Here is an 18,477-nt window from a genome sequence, read left to right on the forward strand (position 1 = left end):
AAGTAACAAGGACAGCTGCAAATCTGTTTGCCACGGTCCTTTCTGTAAGTGATGTAACAGCAGGAAAACACAGATAAGCGGGGTTATGCTGCTCCAAGACAGGAATTTTAACTCTTGGCTTCCAAACTTTCGAAGAAATGCTCCACAATTCCAAAACCCAGCAGTTTGGTTTGGAGGAATGAGATGTCAGGAAGAAAGGGTTGGGCAAATAACAAATATTCCTTCCGTGGGGTGGCATTAATGCAGTTTTTTTAACCTGGAGCGGAGTGTCGCATGCATCCCGGTCCCAGACAAAAGCCTTCCCCGCTCCCTGTCTGCCCCGATGGCTCGGGTGAGTAATTTCCCTCCTGTGTGTAAATCATTTCCGACGGGGCTCGGGCAGGTGAGGGGCGGCTCTTCCCGGCTCCCAGAGCCGCGAATCCCGGGAATCCCGGGGAAAGAGCCGCTCCACGCAGCCCCACCGAGGTCTGATTGCGGCTCTGGAGCTGCGCTAATTACCCGGCTAATTAATGGGGAGGATTCCTCAGCGAAAGTCGCGCTGTGCCCTTTTGTGCTGGGCTGTCTGGGGACGGGAGCCCTGCGTCACAAGGGCGGGTCGGGAGCTGAGTTTATAAACTGAGTTTATAAACACTGGAGATGTGCAGCGAGATTCCGGCATCAAAGTGCGGGGCAGCATCCCTTCCGCAGAGCTCTCCTGCATCCCAGCCGCTCTTTTATCTGCAAACCGCCCTCAGCTCCTGCCATGGCTCCGGCTGCGTTTCAGCGGCCGCTTTGCATAAGGACTCCCGGCCTCGGGGAGCCCCAGCTGGGCTAAAGCGACTTCAAAGGGTTTCCATCAGCAGCACATCCCCGCTCCTGGCTTTATTCGCCTCCCTGTGCTGCGCCAGGAGCCCCTCTCCAAACTGCAGAGGGAACGGGAATGGCAGCAGGATCCGTCCCGGCAGTCGCTGTGGGGCTGGCGGGGCTCTGGGTGCCTCTTCAGGACCCTCCCCAGGAGGGGAACAGAGTTGTTATTTCCATAAAGAGCCACAAAAGGGGGGATTTCCACACTAAATCATCAGGGGGGGTTTTCCTAAACCCCATTGGGGTCATATCATGGAATCCCAGACTGGTTTGGGTTGGGAGGGATCTCAAAGCCCATCTCATCCCACCATCCCAGGCTGCTCCAGCCCCAGTGTCCAGCCTGGCCTTGGGCACTGCAGGGATCCAGGGGCAGCCACAGCAAATCTGGGAATCCCATGCCAGCCAGGAATTCCTTCCCAATATCCCAATATCTCAATCTACCCTCTTTCAGCTTCCAGCCATTCCCTGGCTCCTGTCCCTCCATCCCTTGTCCCCAGTCCCTCTGCAGCTCTCCTGGAGCCCCTTCAGGCTCTGGAAGGTCATGGTAGGGTCACCCTGAACCCCCCAATGTGACTGGGCCCCTAAATCTGTCAAATTCAATCCTAAATTAGGCCAAACTTTCTTTCTCTGCATAAGAATGGAGCACATCTGGTTAGGATGGGGTGACAGAGCAGCTGCCAAGTGTCTCCATGCCCTTGGTGCCAACGTCACCACCCTGCCAGGACCCCTCTCCCAGGCTTTCTGTGTCTGGAACCAGAGCTCAGCAGAGGAATACAGGTGGGGAGGAGCCCTGAGCAGGGAGGGTTTGCTGTGGGCAGCAGGAGGGAGCTGGGAGTGAACTTGGCCACTGGAAATCAAGGAAATTCCCACCCACACCCACGGCTGGGAGGGAGCTGGGATTCCCTGGGGCAGGGGATGCATGGAATAGGGTCATTGCTGGTAATCCAAGAATGGTTCAGTTCTGGGGGGCTTAATGTGGTGCAGATGAGTTCTGCAGTTGCTTCAGAGCAGGCAAACCAGGAAAGCTCCACTCAATGCTGGGGCTCTGGATGCTTCCAGACCGGCTGGGAATGTTGGTGTGCTCTTGGATATGGAAAATGGCACCTGGGCTTGGTCTTATTGGTGTTATCTGCACTCCTCCCGTCAGTTAAAGGTGTTAATTGCGTGGTCCTGTGGCCGGAGTTTGGGGTGGAGGAAAAGGAGAACTGAGCATTTCCTGATTTTCTCCTATTTAAGGGAAACCTGGATTTGGGGTGAGCATCCCCTCCTCATCCCTACACTCCTAATTCCCATCTCTCGGTGAGTTTATCAGTGCTATTTGCCTTTGGAAAAGGCGCGGGGATGATTATTAATTAGGAAAATTAATCAAAGCAGCAGCGCGGCCCCGTGCCGCAATGGGCACTACCGTAATTACCGCGGTACCGTAATTGCGGGCGGCGCTCCAGAGCCCCCATCCCCGCGTTCGCTCCCGTTGGAATTTCTCCTCTCCCTCCCTGCAATCTGTCTGTTTTCCCCGTCGCTGCCGCACGGATTTAAGGTCGGGATTGCTCCGGGGGGTCGCACAGGACGCAAGGCACTGATCCCTGCAGAGCCATTCCCGGCAAGCAGCGCCGCTCCTGGCAGCGAGGGAAAATCCCCAAAATTTTCGGAGCACCGGGTGCCTCGGTGGGTTTGGAAGGGGGATGTGTGTGATGAAGTCAATCCTGCTTGGGGTGATAAATCCCGGTAAAGTTTGCAAATGCTGCGGGAATTCCCGGAGCTCCGGGAAGCTCAGCGGGGTTTGACCCTCGCAGTGCTGCGGTTCTGCTGCCCGTGTTTGTAAAAGCTGCTGATTACAGGGCTGGGGAAGTGAGGGAGATGAAGGCTGCGGGGGGCAGATCGCTGCTTCCAGATGGGCTGCGAGAATCCCGAGGGTTGCAGATGCCTCGGGTGACCTTGTGGCGGCCGCTCAATTGCTGTGTGCCTCTGCGGGGAGGCAGTGGCCGCCCTTTGTGCTGGCTGAGGCCACTCGTGAGGTAAAGCCGTGTTTATCAGCTGTTTGTCCAGCACCGCTGGGGCTCATGGCCTGAAAGGGGCCGTTGTGAGCAAAGCCCGGAGATGAGAAGTGGTTTGTGTGATCGTGCTCTGCTGACGGCGCTTTCCCGCTGCCGGTGCAGGCTGGGCTGCAGCGAAATGGTGCAGCACATGTGGGGCTGTCGGGCTGTGGCAGGGAGGAGGGAGGGAGGGCTCACGTGTGCCCGTGCTGCTGCTGCTGCTGCCCTGCACGGGCGTCACCGCGAGCAGAGATGGGGTCAGGGCTCCCTCCCTGCTGCCCCTCCTGCTCCTTCCCCGAGACTTTCCAGGGCAGTTTCAAAAGGGTTTTGTCCCTCGTGCTTGGCAGGAGGTGGAGTGGGGCCCCTGTGGGACAAAAATCCACGGCACAGTGCTGTGGGATGTGTTCCTGGGCAGCCAGAACCTTTCACATCCCAATCCTTCCTGTATCCCATGGGATGCCAGCCTTCACATCCCAATCCTTCCTGTATCCCATGGGATGCCAGCCTTCACATCCCAATCCTTCCTGTATCCCATGGGGCAGGATTTTAGCTGCTACCTGGAATGTGAGGTCTCACAGTGTGATGGTGAGAGTGGGATTGGATGGGATTTTGGGAATTAGGAATTCCTGGCTGTGAGGGTGGGCAGGCCCTGGCACAGGTGCCCAGAGCAGCTGTGGCTGCCCCTGGATCCCTGGCAGTGCCAAGGCCAGGCTGGAGCAGCCTGGGACAGTGGGAGGTGTCCCTGGCATGGCAGGGGTGGCACCGGGTGGGATTTAAGGCTCTTTCCAACCCAAGCCATTCCAGGATTCCCTGTTTCTGTGGCCCTGGCAGGTTGCTCTGCAAGGGGACAGCAGGGACAGAGGTGGCATTGTCCCAGCAGGTCACACCCCACCTTTGGGCTGCACAGGTGAAAGGGAGGTGCCATCAGCTTCCCACCTCTGCCAGTCCTGAATTTCAGGAGAGGAGCAGATGGGTCACATCTCCCTGTGCTCCACATGGCCAAAGGTTGAGCTGGAATCCCATCTGGAGGTTCTGGAGCCGTGCCTTGCCCAGGCTGGGCTGTCAGAGGGAGCAGGACCAGGCTTTCGGGCTGTGCCCACGCCTCACGTGTCCCTCAGCACGCGGGGCAGCCTCGTGCCACCACCCCAGCAGGGGCTGGGAAGGCAGCTGCAGACAGGAGAGGCTTTCACAGCAAAGCTGGCCCTTTTATTTTGGGAATCCTGGCCGCTGGCATGTGCTGCATTCCCAGCACAATCGCCAAGGACGTCCTGAGCAGCGGGAGAGCTGCACATCCCACTGATCCCGTGCTGGGAGCACGGCACAAGGGGATTTTCTTTGGGTTCCGTGTCAAGGACAGCTCCGGCTTCCTCCTGAAGGGATTGCTTGTGTGTTTGAAACAAAGACTGCAGAACTGATTAAATATTGAAATCTGGATTGTGAATCACAGAATGGCTGGGGTTGGGAAGGACCTTAAAGCTCATCTCGTTCCTCCCCCTGCCTTGGGCAGGAACATGACAAATGCGTTCTTTTAAGAATGAATGTATGAATTTATGAATTGCAGTTACAGATTTAAGGTGGTTATTTTTTATACCCTTATCTGAAGGGTATTTCAGTCTGCAAAGGGACATTTTGCTGCGTTGCTGCATTTTGCCCTTTACCACAGAGGAGGAAAAACCCGATCACACCGAAAATGTGAAAAACGCTTTTAAAAATCCAGCTGGGAATGCTTTGCAATTCCCTGTAGGGAATAGGATTAAAGCAAAGCAGGAATGGAGAGGAGACTGCTGCCTGCTTTTTCCCTTTATTTAAATATTCCCGGAGCTTCCTCCATTTTAATTTTCCCATAAAACATGGCTGTGTTAGCGGGGCTGGCTAAACCAGCATCCCCTCCTGCCAGGCGCGGCTCAGCTGAGCCGAGCTCCTGCCGAGCGGGGAGCCCCTCCAGGAGCTGAGCGAGCAGCAGCATCCCGGATTCCCAGCCCCATCCCGCATTCCCAGCGCATCCCGGATTGCCCAGCGCATCCCGGCACGCGGCCGGCTCCGTGCGCATCCATCCCTCCATCCCTCCATCCATCCATCCATCCATCCATCCATCCCTCCATCCATCCCCGCTCCTTTGTGCATTCCCCATCCATCCCTCCATCCCTCCCCGCTCCTTTGTGCACTCCCGGCTCGCAGCCCTCGCACCCACCCCCGGGCAGCCCGGAGGATGCGCCGCCAGGCTCGGTTCAGGCTGGGATTAGCGGCTGCCGGCGCCTGCGGGAGCTGCGCCTCGGATGAGCGCTGAATTTTTGGGGTTGGGAAAGGCTCCTCTGCCCTCGGAGCGGCGATTTCTGCGCGAGGATTTGTGCTGGCTCGCCAGGAGCTTCCCAAAATGCCTGAAGCCAATTATTTGTTATCTGTGTCTTGGGGTTACATTAAGGTGGGTTTAATTCCTGAAGGATTGCTAATTACCGAATTATTAACGGCTGCTTTTTTTTTGTGCTGTATTGCTCTGAGAAAGCCTCTGTGAGGAAAATATGCTTTTAAAATGCTGATTTCTGTGTGTTTTGGCTAATCATGTGTGTAGTGTGCATGCAGAGTCCATGGATGTAATTTTTTTGGGAATTCGGTGTTGCAGGTTGAAATGATGCAGCAGTGAAAATGCTGGATTATAAAATCAGCAGGATCTCACCATTAATATCTGAGGGAATCATGCCTGAATCCCACATTTTGCTGTATGATCTCCAGATTTAGGGCATATTTCTCCTCTGGATATGCAGCCTTTTAATACAAAATGGAGCAAATTTAGAAAATCCAGAACAAAAGAAGGTTTGGGGATGGGGAATCTCAACCTGAGATAAAAATCTGAGCTTTCAGAGAGATTTATCTGAGGCGTTCTCTCCTCGTTTGTGACAGTAGCGACTAATGAGCATCTTTAGAGGAAAATTAATTCCGTGGGCTGAAAAGAAATACCCAGTCACGGTGGTGCCGAGCAGGGTGGAAATGAAACCATCTGTCGCCGGCTCCATCCCAAATATCCCCGGAATTGTGCGTGCCGGGGGAGTCTCCCGCGCTGCCGCCGCGGATTTGGGAGCGGATTCCACAAAAATGCCATTTTCTGTGCTCTCCCCCTCGCAGTTCAAGAGGATGCTGAACCGGGAGCTCACCCACCTGTCCGAGATGAGCCGCTCCGGCAACCAAGTGTCCGAGTACATTTCCAACACCTTCCTGGGTAAGGAATGCGGCCCCACGGTGTGCGGGGCTGGGCAGGGGCAGCCCCACTGCCCCCATTCACAGCTCCCCGCTGTGGGTTTCACTTTCCAGGGGCTGCGGGATGGGGAGAATGGTGTTTGGATAGGAGGAATTCCTCCCCGAGCCTCGGGAGGGTTTGGGAGGCTGCTGCTGGTGGTGCCTTATGCAACGCTGGGGTGTTGTGGTGACCTTATGGAAAGGACAAAGTCACCCAGGGCCAGCTGCAGCCACTGCCTCCTTCAGCTGCACCTTCCCCTCGGAGATGGGGCTCAGACTAAATCATCCCCGAAATTTATCCATTGCTTTGTGTGAATCTGCTCGTTCTGCACCAGAAGTCAGAAAAAAGAGGGAATATTTTTGCATTTCATTCATTCATGTATGAGCTCACAGCTCCACATACATGAATGACTCCTCTGTGTCAACGTTTGTTAGGACAAATGGGATTTTCTCAGGAAGCAGCTTCAGGGTTTGTGACCATTTGTTCTAAAATGAGGAGCCTCATATTTATGGACATCCCTGAATCCAAGAGCTCCAGAGGCCGAGTGCTGTGGGTGCTGGGGACTCTGCCCCGAGGCTGGAACGGCCGGAATGCCTTCCCTGTGTGACACACAATTATTCCCATTAAGGGCTTTAAAGTGATTCCAATACCCAGCTGCAGCTGGAGCTGCTGCCTGCACTTAGGACACAGCATTAATAATCCATGGAAGTTTGGAGCTGCTTTGTGGGGATGCGTGGATTTTATTGCTCAGCTGAACCCAGAGCCTGAATTCGAGCAGGGAGGGAATGGGGCTGGATTGGGATGCACAAAGGGGCCAAACCAGGGATTTGGCTGGTGGTCAGCTCTGCCCAGCAGCCACGTGAGTGTGCAGCAGGAATTGCCAGTGTGGCAACCAAAAATAAACCCCGCAAACGCTCAGGGTAATGGAGCCTGAATCCCAGCAGGGGCTGATGAGCCGGAGCTGCTGCTGGGATTGTTTTATTCACAGAATTCCAGACTGGTTTGGGGTGGGAAGGACCAAGGGCCTGGCACTGCTGAGGGGGCAGGTTCTCCAGATTGGGCCAGATTGCAGCCTGATTGCTCATCTGCAAAAAAAAAAATGAGAGGAGCTTTTACAAGGATTGTCAGTGTTTTAGGAAGTCGTGCTGGTATGGGTTTTATGAATTAGTTTTACCTTCCTAAAATTTAAATTAAATTAAATGAACACCCAAAAGAACAGGAGTCTACAAGTGAGGAGGTTGAACAAACAAACAAAAAGAAATGTGTGGGTAGTACACTCATTTATCTCCAAAGGTGAGGATAATTCAGAGATATTAAACCCAGATCATGTGGCTTCATTCAGCCTTTTGATTTTATCAGGGCAGGGAGGGACAGGACACTGGGAATGGTTCCCACTGCCAGAGGGCAGGGATGGATGGGATGTTGGGCAGGAATTCCTCCCTGTGGAGGGGATGAGGGCCTGGCACAGGGTGCCCAACACCCCTGGCAGTGCCCAAGGCCAGGCTGGAGCACCTGGGACAGTGGAAGTGTCCCTGCCCTGGCAAGAGGTGGAACCAGAGGATCCTTAAGCTCCCTCCCATCCCAATTCACTCTGTAATTCTGTGATGAAATGGGCTGGGAAGGCTCCCAGAAGGAGCAGAGGCTCCAGCCCTGCATTCCCAGCAAGGACAGGCTGGGAAGGTCAGAGAGGAGCAGCAGAGGCTCCACACCACACCAGAGGGACCATCCCACTGCCCGTGGGTCACAGCTCCTCCCGAGGGCACAGCGGTGGCACTGCCACCCCCGTGGGGACACTGATGCCACAAATCAGGGATTTCTGCTCCAGAATGGCCATTTGCTGCTGCCTTAGTCACTGCTAAGGAGATTATGGGGAGGAAAGTCCTTCGGTGGTTCAGCAAAATCCAGGGAACACCCTGTGATGTCAGCCCGGCTGTGCTGTGAATAATGGCTCCTTTCCTAATTGCTGCTGCTGCTTGGGCTTTCACAGGGGTTTCATTGAGCCCAGGCAAAAGTCACTCCTGTCTGGAAGTCTAATCCCTCTGGAGGTCCTCAAGGTGCTCAGAGGCTGGGGTACAATCCATGAGAAATGGTTTGGATGGAAGTCATGAGCCACTGGATCTGTGCTTTAATAAATCAGCTGTAGGGCAGTGAATGCCACGTGGTTTTAAGATTTATTTATTTCCTAATCACACCTCCACAGCCAGGTTTGGGCCCTCTTCATGTGCACTAAAACTGTGATTATCCCTGAGAATGGCAATGGGATTTAGCCTGTGCTTTGGATTTTATTCAATACATATTTGTAAAGGAAAAATCTTTAATGAATCAGTGACACCCATTTGTTATTGGTTTTAAGAGCAGGGGATATTGACCCTAAAAAGTGAAAATAGGGAAAACAGATGTGGTTTTACCCTAATCAGGGAAAAAAAAAGTGTTGTTTGAACATATCTTTTGTTTTCCTGCAAATAGGGAATAAAATTAATTGTGGTTTATCCCCCAGGAGAACCTGGTGCATTTCAGGCATGGAAAATCACAGAATCATCTAGGCTGGAGATCATGGGGTCCAGACCTAATGCATGTCCCCAAGTGCCATATCCATGCACAGAGAGACATTCCTGGACATGTCCAGTGTCCCCAGACCACACAGTGGCTGTAAGAGACCAACCAGAGCTTTTGTAACTGGGTTTTTTTTGAGTTTTGGATCCCAAAATGAGAAAACCCCCAGCAGAACCCCCTGGGGCTGAAGTGGGGAGCAGAGGCAGCAGCTCGAGGGCTGATTCTGTGGGATGTGCTGGGAGCTCACGTTGTGCTGACTCATTTCCCCCTGCTCTGTTGCAGACAAGCAGAACGATGTGGAGATCCCTTCTCCCACCCAGAAGGACAGGGAGAAGAAGAAAAAACAGCAGCTCATGACACAGATCAGTGGGGTGAAGAAATTGATGCACAGCTCGAGCTTGAACAACACCAGCATCTCACGGTTTGGGGTGAAGACAGAGAAGGAAGATCACCTGGCCAAGGTAGGGGAGATTCCTGCTCTTCTGGGAGCATCTGGAAGCTGGGCATGGATTGTTCCTTTCCTTGGAATTAGTATCCCTGGAGTGATGTGGCCATTAGAAATGCTGTAATTAATGGTAGCCTCAAGAGCATATTTTATATTTAAAAATACATGAAAGTAGCCCTAAAATAAAAAGGGAAAGAGGTGGTGCAGGCAGAGGAGAGCGATTATGAAACACAAAATCAGCCCTTCACAGTTACTCTGTGTTCATTAAGCTCACACGTTCAGCACTTACATAATTACAGTAACCATTACATTTGCATATCTGTGAACATTTTGGGGAAATGCAGAATTGCCTGGAAAACCATTCAAACCATTATTTTTTGGTGCTCTCCAAAGGAACTGGAAGACCTGAATAAGTGGGGCCTCAACATCTTCAACGTGGCCAGGTATTCCCACAACCGGCCGCTGACCTGCATCATGTACGCCATATTCCAGGTGGGTGTTCTGCAGGCCAGGCTTCCCTGCTGCTTTTCTCATGTCCAGCTCCCCTCTGCTCCCTGCCTGCTCCAGCCTGAGCTGGCACTCAGCTGGGGTCTGTGCTCTGCTCCCTCAGGAGCGGGACCTGCTGAAAACCTTCAAGATCTCGTCGGACACGTTCGTGACGTACATGATGACCCTGGAGGACCACTACCACTCAGACGTGGCCTACCACAACAGCCTGCACGCTGCTGACGTGGCCCAGTCCACCCATGTGCTGCTCTCCACCCCTGCCCTGGATGTGAGTGCCCTGCTTGGCTTCTTTCAGCATGGGGTGGGCACTGGTGGCTCATCCGAGTGCTCCCTTCGCCTCCATCCTTAGGAAATCCCAGCATGTGGGATCTCTGTGTCACCTTTCTGCAGTGCCTTGGCCCAGAAAACCAATTGAAAGAGCACAACTTGTTCCCCTCAATCAGCTTCCCCAGCTGCTGAGAGGTGAAACCCCTCTGACAGGCTCCTGTTGCTCCCTCCTAGGCTGTCTTCACGGATCTGGAGATCCTCGCTGCCATTTTTGCAGCTGCAATCCATGATGTGGATCACCCCGGGGTCTCCAATCAATTCCTGATTAACACAAGTGAGTCTTGTTCTGAATCTCTCAGGATTTCACCCCAAAAGCAATGGGAATGCATTTTACCTGCCACAAATGACAAATTGCAGGCTGTGCTACCCTCTCAGAATACAGTGCAGTGGAGGACTGAGACGTTTTGGACTCAAGCAGGAATTAAAACACAATCCCTGACAAAGGGAACCATTGTAGCACAATTTGTAAAGTCAATATTTACTACTTGCTAACACATAATAATTCTGCCAGCCCCGAGTGCAAACTTTACCATTAAGATAAGAGAAGTAATCCTATTGCTATTGACAACCAGAAAGCCAAATATTGGCCTTTGTGTTGTGTTCTGCCACAGGCTGAGCACGGATCTGGATTCCAGAATATGGGGATTGTTGTGTTTTGGGAAGGATTTTTGCAGGATTCTGTTGCCAGTGACTTGTAACTGAGTCAACTGAGCATTATTTTGTCACTGGGACTGAGCAAAGGCTGTGAAGTGCTAGTGCTGGCACTCATGGAGCTAGAAAGAATCCCAGAATCCTGAAATCATCCAGTATCCCATGGGCAGGGACAACTTCTCCCAGACCAGACTGCTCCAAACCCCATCCAGCCTGGCCCTGAAGCCTTCCAGGGATGGGAAAAGAAACTTCCCCCCCACTAAAACCTTTCAGTGCCCAGAACAAGCCCCTGTTGGCTGTTGGGAACCCCACATTTCCCAGCCTGGAGTCCCACACTTGGTGTTCCTTCCCCAGATTCCGAGCTGGCCCTGATGTACAACGACGAATCCGTGCTGGAGAACCATCACCTGGCCGTGGGCTTCAAACTGCTCCAGGAGGAGCACTGTGACATCTTCCAGAACCTGACCAAGAAGCAGCGCCAGACCCTCAGGAAGATGGTGATTGACATGGTATGGCCACTCCCTCCCCCTCTTCTCAACCAAAAATGGTCGTTTCTTGTGGTTTCCCCTCCTGAAATCCTGTTTTCCCCCATTCTGGAAAGGTGCTGGCCACTGACATGTCCAAGCACATGAGTCTGTTGGCTGATCTGAAGACTATGGTGGAAACAAAGAAGGTGACCAGTTCAGGAGTTCTCCTTCTGGACAACTACACAGACAGGATACAGGTGAGGCACCCACATTCCCTGGGTTTGGGGTGGTTGGGCCAGGATGGGGAGGCCACACTCCTGGTTTTGCTGTGGCTTTGTAATCAGTCATACAGAGAAGCTGAATTCTCAGCAGTCATTTCCCTCTGCACTAAAAAGAAGCACGAGGTGGTCCCATATTTTTTAGGTGTTATTTTTTAGGTGTTAACCCAGAATTAGGGATTTTTTTAACAATTGGAACTGCAAGCATGGCACATTCCAAGGTCAAGTTTTGAGGGCTCCTAAATTTCCTTGCTGCTTTCTCCCATTTGTTTCTCCTGTTCCAACACTGCAAGAAATTATTTCAGAACTTCACATCTGAAGCACCTCAGAGTGGGCTGGAATTAACTGCTGTACAGCCTGTTCCCTCAATAATTTAATCCTTGGTTTACACAAGTGACCAGAAAGTGCTGGAACAGAGTTGTGCAGTGAGCAGGACAAGATTCATCCTGCTCTGCTCTCCACTTTGATGACCAACTCCTTAAGAGCAGGCTCCTGGGAAAACTCTGTAAATTTTTTATTTCTAAACCCTGGTGCTGCCTGAATCCTTGTGGCCACTTAGTCAGGCCTGTTCTGTGCATGTGTGGAAGGGATATTACTCATTCCATAAAGTGGGAGCATCTCACCTCTGTCCCTCAGAGCATGGAAGTGGAGTTGGAATGGTGGGAAGCAGCTGGATCCCCAAACAAACCTGTGGGATGTCATTGACACGTCCACAGCTGCTCCAGGTGTGAGGCCTGGGCTGTGTGAGCACCAGAGACCAGTCTGGCTTTGGGGCTGGGGCAGCTCAGCTCACCCATGGAGAGGGAATCACAGAATTCCAGGCTGGTTTGGGTTGGGAGTGATTTAAATTCATTCCATCCCACCCAACACCTCCCACTGTCCCAGGTGCTCCAAGCCCCAATGTCCAACCTGGCCTTGGGCACTGCCAGGGATCCAGGGGCAGCCACAGCAAATCTGGGCACCTGTGCCAGGGCCTGCCCACCCTCCCAGGAACAATTCCCAATTCCCAGTCTCCCACCCATCCCTGCCCTCTGGCAGTGGGAGCCATTCCCTGTGTCCTGTCCCTCCATCCCTGTCCCCAGTCCCTCTCCAGCTCTCCTGGAGCCCCTCCAGGCCCTGCCAGGGGCTCTGGGCTCTCCCTGGATCCTTCTCCTCTCCAGGTGAGCACCCCCAGGTGTCCCAGCCTGGCTCCAGAGGGGCTCCAGCCCTGCAGCAGCTCCATGGGTTCCTCTGGGCTCTCTCCAGCAGCTCCAGCTCTTTAACGTGCTGCCATGCAATGTTTCTGATATTTTTATGGTCTGTTGCATAATCAGAGAATCTTGTGGTGCAGTGCTCTGCATATCCAGCCCGAAGCCCTCCTGTTTTTGCAGCTGATGTTATGAGTTTCCTGCGGCTGTAATTGCAGGTTCTCCGGAACATGGTGCATTGTGCCGACCTGAGCAATCCCACCAAGTCCCTGGAGCTCTACCGGCAGTGGACAGACAGGATCATGGAGGAGTTCTTCCAGCAGGGGGACAAGGAGAGGGAGAGAGGCATGGAAATCAGCCCCATGTGTGACAAGCACACGGCCTCCGTGGAAAAATCCCAGGTAATTGGCCCTGAGCTGCAGCTCTCCCTGCCTGAGCTTGGCATTTCACAGCACAGACAGAGCTCAGCTGCTCCTGCAGCACAACTGGGAGGGGAGCCAGCAGCTCAGAGCGTGCCTCCTGATCCACCCTGACATCCAGCTCTGCCTGGGGCTCTCACAGGCTGGGGAGGCTCTTCCAGCTCCTCTCCATCCCCCTGGGCATCTCCTCGTCCCCTGCTCGTGTCCCAGTTTCCAGAGGGAGTTGGGTCCTTTTGCTCCCCAGGCTGGAGAGGGCAGGTCTGCTCTGCCCACCCTCACCAGCCTGTCCTGCCCTCACACCCTGCTCACCCCACTGATCTGCAGGGCTGGGAGCTTCTCCCACCTGAGATCCCCCTCAGCACCCTGCAGAACTCTGCCTGTCACTCGTTATCCAGGACGATTCTGCACTGCACGTGTCCAGTTGAATTGGAGGCTTCTGGAGCTGCCCTGTGCAGGGTGAATCCCAGAAATATTCATTTATGTCCCTGCAAAACTTAAAAGGAGCTGGATTTGCCCCTTTTTTTTTTTGTGGGAGGAGATGAACTGGCTCATCCCTAGTTCTGATTCATAAAATGGTTTCAAGGTCAGATTTTGTTCTGACCTGTGTAGCACAGGCCATAAAATTTCGCCTGGATAATCTGGAATGAAACCAGGAATTTATGTTTGTCCAAACAGATTCCAGCCTTTATATAATGCTGTCTTGGTTGTTGTTTTTGAATGACTCCAGCAAGTCATCATTGAGGTTTTTCAGCTTGAATAAGTAACAAAATTGATGATAATTATTTCCAAATGTCCTCTTGGGCTCGGCCAAGTGCTTTCAAAATTATTCACTCAACCGCGTGGTGATTTTGTTGGAAAAATCTGTCGGGTTTCTTAACCTAACAAGAAATGAATCCTTCAGCCAGGCTTGCCCATGTGCTCCACATGTGAGCTCCAGTTCATTCCTTGCTTCACATCTGCACTTCCCAGAGGCCTCAAAATGCCATTTTTGCTGTGCAGAAAAAGACAAGAATTGCACAAAATGTCCATCATGAAATGGCAAAGGAGAAAGGGAGGTGGCGTGTCCGTGCTGGAGGTTTCCAAATGCCATTTTTGCTGTGCAGAAAAGACAGGAATTATACAAAATGGCCATCGTGAAATGGCAAAGGAGAAAGGGAATCAGTGTGTCCGTGCTGGAGGGAAACAATGAGTGGATTAGGAGATAATATGCAAATATTTCAAAGCTTGAGATGCCCTCAATATTTTAGGATCAGTGCTGAGCCACGTGGCCAATGATTTTACGATTTGGGATGGTTTTAAAGGAGCAGTGACCTGAAACAATGATTTTAAAGAAACTATTTTAAAGAAATGACAATTTTAAAGAATCAACGATTTTAAAGAAACAATTTTAAAGAAGCAATGATTAACGAGTGGTGATTTTTACCCATCGGCGCCGTGGAGCCCTGGGACACGTTGGGTTCCAACCATCCCAAACCCTTTTTTTCCCAGTGCAGCAGGAACTTTTCATCACCTTTCTGCTGGAGCTGCCTCCCCAGCCCGTTCCAGTTGGATGCTCGCGGTGCTATTGACATCCTGTTGTGTCTGAGGGAGCGGGAGCCATGTCCAAAGCAAACATCTGCTCCTGGAGCCCGGCTCCTGGGAGAGCCTTTCCCTGCTCCACACAAAGCCGTGGGGCGGGACGGGCTCTGCCGGGAGGGAGGAATTCCAGTCCCTTTCTGGCCGTTGCGCCGGCTCCATCCTGGACGCGGTTCCTCCCTGAGTCAGAGCAGCGCGGCAGGGCTGAGCTCAGCGGAAGGGCTCAGCATCCCTCGCTCTTTCCAGCCTGCAACGTCACCCCACGGGGGCCGGGCGGCATTCCCGGGATGAGCAGCCCCGCTGGCTGCGCTCCTCCCGAGGAAATCTCTCGTGGGGCTGTTTGGAGGAAAACGGGAACGTTGAAAGTGTGGGATCATGGAACTGTTTGGGATAGGCACAAACTGCACCCTGCAGGAAAATGCACCCAAAGTTGGAACTCCAGCCCATAAAGGCTGCTCCCCTTGGGAGTGCTGGGGTATTCCCAGCTGTCAGTTGTGTGAGAATCCTGGGACAAGGCCACCTTGTCCCCAGTCACCTGGGAATTCTGTCTGAGAGGAGCAGACTCAGTGCTGAGAGCCCATCCAGTTCCAGCTCCATGGCAGGGACACCTCCCACTGTCCCAGGCTGCTCCAAACCTGGCCTGGGACATTCCAGGGATCCAGGGACAGCCACAGCTGCTCTGGGAATTCTATTCCAGCGCTTCCACACCGTCACAGGGAACAATTCCTTCCCAGTATCCATCTAGCCATTCCTCCATCCCTGTCCCCAGCCCCTCTGCAGCTCTCCTGGAGCCCCTTCAGGCCCTGCCAGGGGCTCTGGGCTCTCCCTGGATCCTTCTCCTCTCCAGGTGAGCACCCCCAGGTGTCCCAGCCTGGCTCCAGAGGGGCTCCAGCCCTGCAGCAGCTCCATGGGTTCCTCTGGGCTCTCTCCAGCAGCTCCAGGTGCTGCTGATGTTGTCCCCAGGGCTGGGGCAGCTCTGCAGGTGGGGCCTCACCTGAGCAGGGCAGAGGGGCAGAATTCCCCCTCTCCTTCTCTGCTGCCCACACTGGGGGATCAGCCCAGGGCTCTTCCCTGAATTTCCTGCTGGCTCCTGCTTTTAGTGAAACTTCCTCCAAGGTTTGATTTTGGACAAGACATCAGCCCAACCCAACAGTGTGTGGGTGCAGTCTGGGTATCAGATAATTAGGTGTGATAATATCATTGTTAGGCTGTGCTGGTTTGGGGACTTGTTCCTGGTGTTCTGCTTGTAAAACGAATATAATACGAACTTTCCAGATGTCGACCTTTTGCAGGTTATTCCCTTGTCCTAAGTATGTGTGTCCCTTTGTTTTCCAGGTGGGATTCATCGACTACATCGTCCATCCTCTGTGGGAGACGTGGGCTGACCTGGTGCAGCCCGACGCCCAGGACATCCTGGACACTCTGGAGGACAACAGGAACTGGTACCAGAGCATGATACCTCAGAGCCCATCCCCTCCCCTGGAGGAGCGGGGCCAGGACTGCCAGGGCCTGATGGAGAAGTTCCAGTTTGAACTGACGCTGGAGGAGGAGGATTCCGACGGGCCCGAGAAGGACGGCGAGAGCCTCGGCTACTTCAGCAATACAGAGACGCTGTGCGTGGCCCAGCCCGGGCAGGAGGAGCCCCAGAGGGAGGCCACCATCGAGATTGTGACAGAAGACACATCTCCTGTGGACACATAATGGCCCGGCCCCGCGGGAGTGGCTTTTAAACACTTGCGGAGCTTGCGAGCGGTCTCCGACGGCCCCCGCAGCGGGGCTGAGCCTCTGCCACGGGGCTGGCAGATCCTCCAGCTACTTGAGATTGGAGTCAGGGTTACAGATGGGGTAGGGAGTGATTGCTCAGGAAATGCACGGGTGATTTGCGTTGTGGTTTGAGCCTCGTCAGCCGAGAGCACCGCGTGGTCCTGGAGCTGGCTTGGGTCGGGCCCGAGGCGGCGCTGACACACAACTGAGAGATTTTATACTGTTAGTTTTGGAGTTTATACCAGTTAGACTGATAGAAACTACTGATCAATAACTCATATCCAACCTGTCCACCTGTCTGCAGACCTGTGTGCCTTCTTTGTAAACACTTTCATGTCTTTTCAAGAGTCTCTTAATTCAACACACGGAGCTTGGTAGTTCAAAAGCGACACAAAGTGTTTCGGAATTGACGGCTACTTTTTGGATTCTTCCGGTTACCAGAAGCAGTCTTCCTTTCTTTTCGTGGGCAATACCTGTCACTTTATTGCAGTTAATCACTTTGACAGACTAAACAGAAGGGGAAACCCTCTGCTTTGCATTACTGCACCTTCAGTGTGTTCTTAATCCCCCCGGTGACCCAATGGGAGTCACTCGGTGCTGCCGGGCGCCGTTCCCTCGCTGGCAACAGCGGGAATTTTTTTCCTCCCCGGGGTTTGGGTTTGTGGTGAGCAGGACAGAGGGCAGGTTTTTTTTCCCTGGCACAGCTCAGTCCATCCCTGAGTAAGCGTGGCAAGGCAGTGTGTGACACGCCTTCCCCCTTGGCAGCTCCCTGGAATTTGCACGCTCGGATATTTGTGTTTCTCTGGCCTCTCGTCCACGTTCCCTAGGTTTAGGTCCACCATCCTCCTCCTCCTCCTGCACTGCCTCGAGCTCTACCACCTCCATTACTGTTTATAACAGTGTATTTATTACCTACTGTACATACTGTAATGTTTTGTAAGTTATTAATTTATATGAATTAGCATCGCCTGTCGGCGGCGATGCTAATGGGGTAGAAAACTCGGAATAAGAGTTGCCTTTTTTTCTTGTAACCTTTTGTATTGCATAAAGTCCAAGAACCTGAACATAGCTGAAGAGACAGACACAACCCAGGAAGGGCATTTGGGTGGCAGCCGCCCGTGGGGAGGGGACACCGCATCCCAGGGCAGCGGATTTGGGAATCTGCCAGGAACGCAGAGAGGGGGAACCGAACAAAGAACTCCCCGGGCCGGCTTTTCAATGTCACAATGTTCCAATTTCTGAACAACCCAATGTGAATCTCTATGACAAAACAAAAATGTGAACTGATGTAATAATTGTGCTGTGAAACTTCCTCTGACAAAGCTTGTCCGGCATCGTGAGCGGTGTCAATCTCAGTTTGTAAAATATGTTTCAAGCTTTTTGGTCCAACTCGTGACTAATTAGTTCATGACAATAGCACAGTTGTGCATGATCAATGGGTTTGTTTGTCTGTTGAACACTGCATTGTTCCAGGTGGTTATTTTATTGTTCCCCAAAGTTTCACACTATGTATGTTATAGTATTCTATATTGTGTTCAGACGCATTCTTAAGAGATTTTTATATGAAGTGAATAAATGAAAGCATGAGCCAGCCTGCAGCTCTCTGGGGGGCTTTTGTCACCAAGACAGCGTGGGCCGTGTCACCACTGCTCGGGGGACAGAAAATGGGACCCTCCACACCCAGAACCCTTCAATGGCTCAATCCCAGAACCCTCCTGGGGCTAAAATCCAGAACCTTCCTTGGCCAAAATCCAAGACCTCCCACACCCAAAATCCAAGACGTTTCACAGCTGAAATCCAGAACCTCCCACAGCTGAAATCCTTTTCCTTTGGCCAAAACCCAGAACCCTCCTGTGGCCATACCCCAGAATCTCTCATAGCTGAGACCCAGAACCCTCCTGGAGCCAAAACCCCAAACCCTCCAGTGGCTGAAACCCAGAACCTCCCATGGCTCAATCCCAGAACGCTCCTCAGCCAAAACTCAGAACCTTTCTGTGGCCAAAATGCAAAATCCCCCCATGGCTGAAACCCAGAACCTCCAACATCTGAAACCCAGAACCTCCAATGCCCTAAACCTAGAACCTCCAATATCTGAAACCCAGAACCCTTCCATATCCCAAACCCAGAATTCCCATGTCCCAAACACAGAATCTCCAATGTCTCAAACACAGAACCTTCCATGCCCTAAACCCAGAC

General features: G+C 52.7%; 1 protein-coding gene across 2 annotated transcripts in view; it reads left to right on the forward strand.

Annotated features, from left to right (window-relative positions):
* LOC132076669 (cAMP-specific 3',5'-cyclic phosphodiesterase 4B) overlaps positions 1-17,872 on the forward strand; it is an 85,446-nt gene extending 67,574 nt beyond the window's left edge. The window contains exons 1-10 of one of the 2 annotated variants that reach the window (XM_059477912.1): positions 5,097-5,298; positions 5,997-6,090; positions 8,944-9,122; positions 9,500-9,598; positions 9,717-9,881; positions 10,115-10,214; positions 10,946-11,100; positions 11,193-11,315; positions 12,742-12,924; positions 15,853-17,872. In XM_059477912.1, coding sequence (XP_059333895.1) covers positions 5,251-5,298; positions 5,997-6,090; positions 8,944-9,122; positions 9,500-9,598; positions 9,717-9,881; positions 10,115-10,214; positions 10,946-11,100; positions 11,193-11,315; positions 12,742-12,924; positions 15,853-16,218 — 1,512 coding nt within the window. In that variant the 5' untranslated portion in view covers positions 5,097-5,250 and the 3' untranslated portion in view covers positions 16,219-17,872. Of the gene's footprint in view, positions 1-5,096; positions 5,299-5,996; positions 6,091-8,943; positions 9,123-9,499; positions 9,599-9,716; positions 9,882-10,114; positions 10,215-10,945; positions 11,101-11,192; positions 11,316-12,741; positions 12,925-15,852 lie in introns of those variants that run through there. The other variant, XM_059477910.1, reaches the window with a different exon arrangement.
* The last annotated feature ends 605 nt before the right edge of the window (positions 17,873-18,477 follow it).

Source organism: Ammospiza nelsoni, chromosome 9, assembly GCF_027579445.1.
Source record: "Ammospiza nelsoni isolate bAmmNel1 chromosome 9, bAmmNel1.pri, whole genome shotgun sequence".
Lineage (NCBI taxonomy): Eukaryota > Metazoa > Chordata > Aves > Passeriformes > Passerellidae > Ammospiza > Ammospiza nelsoni.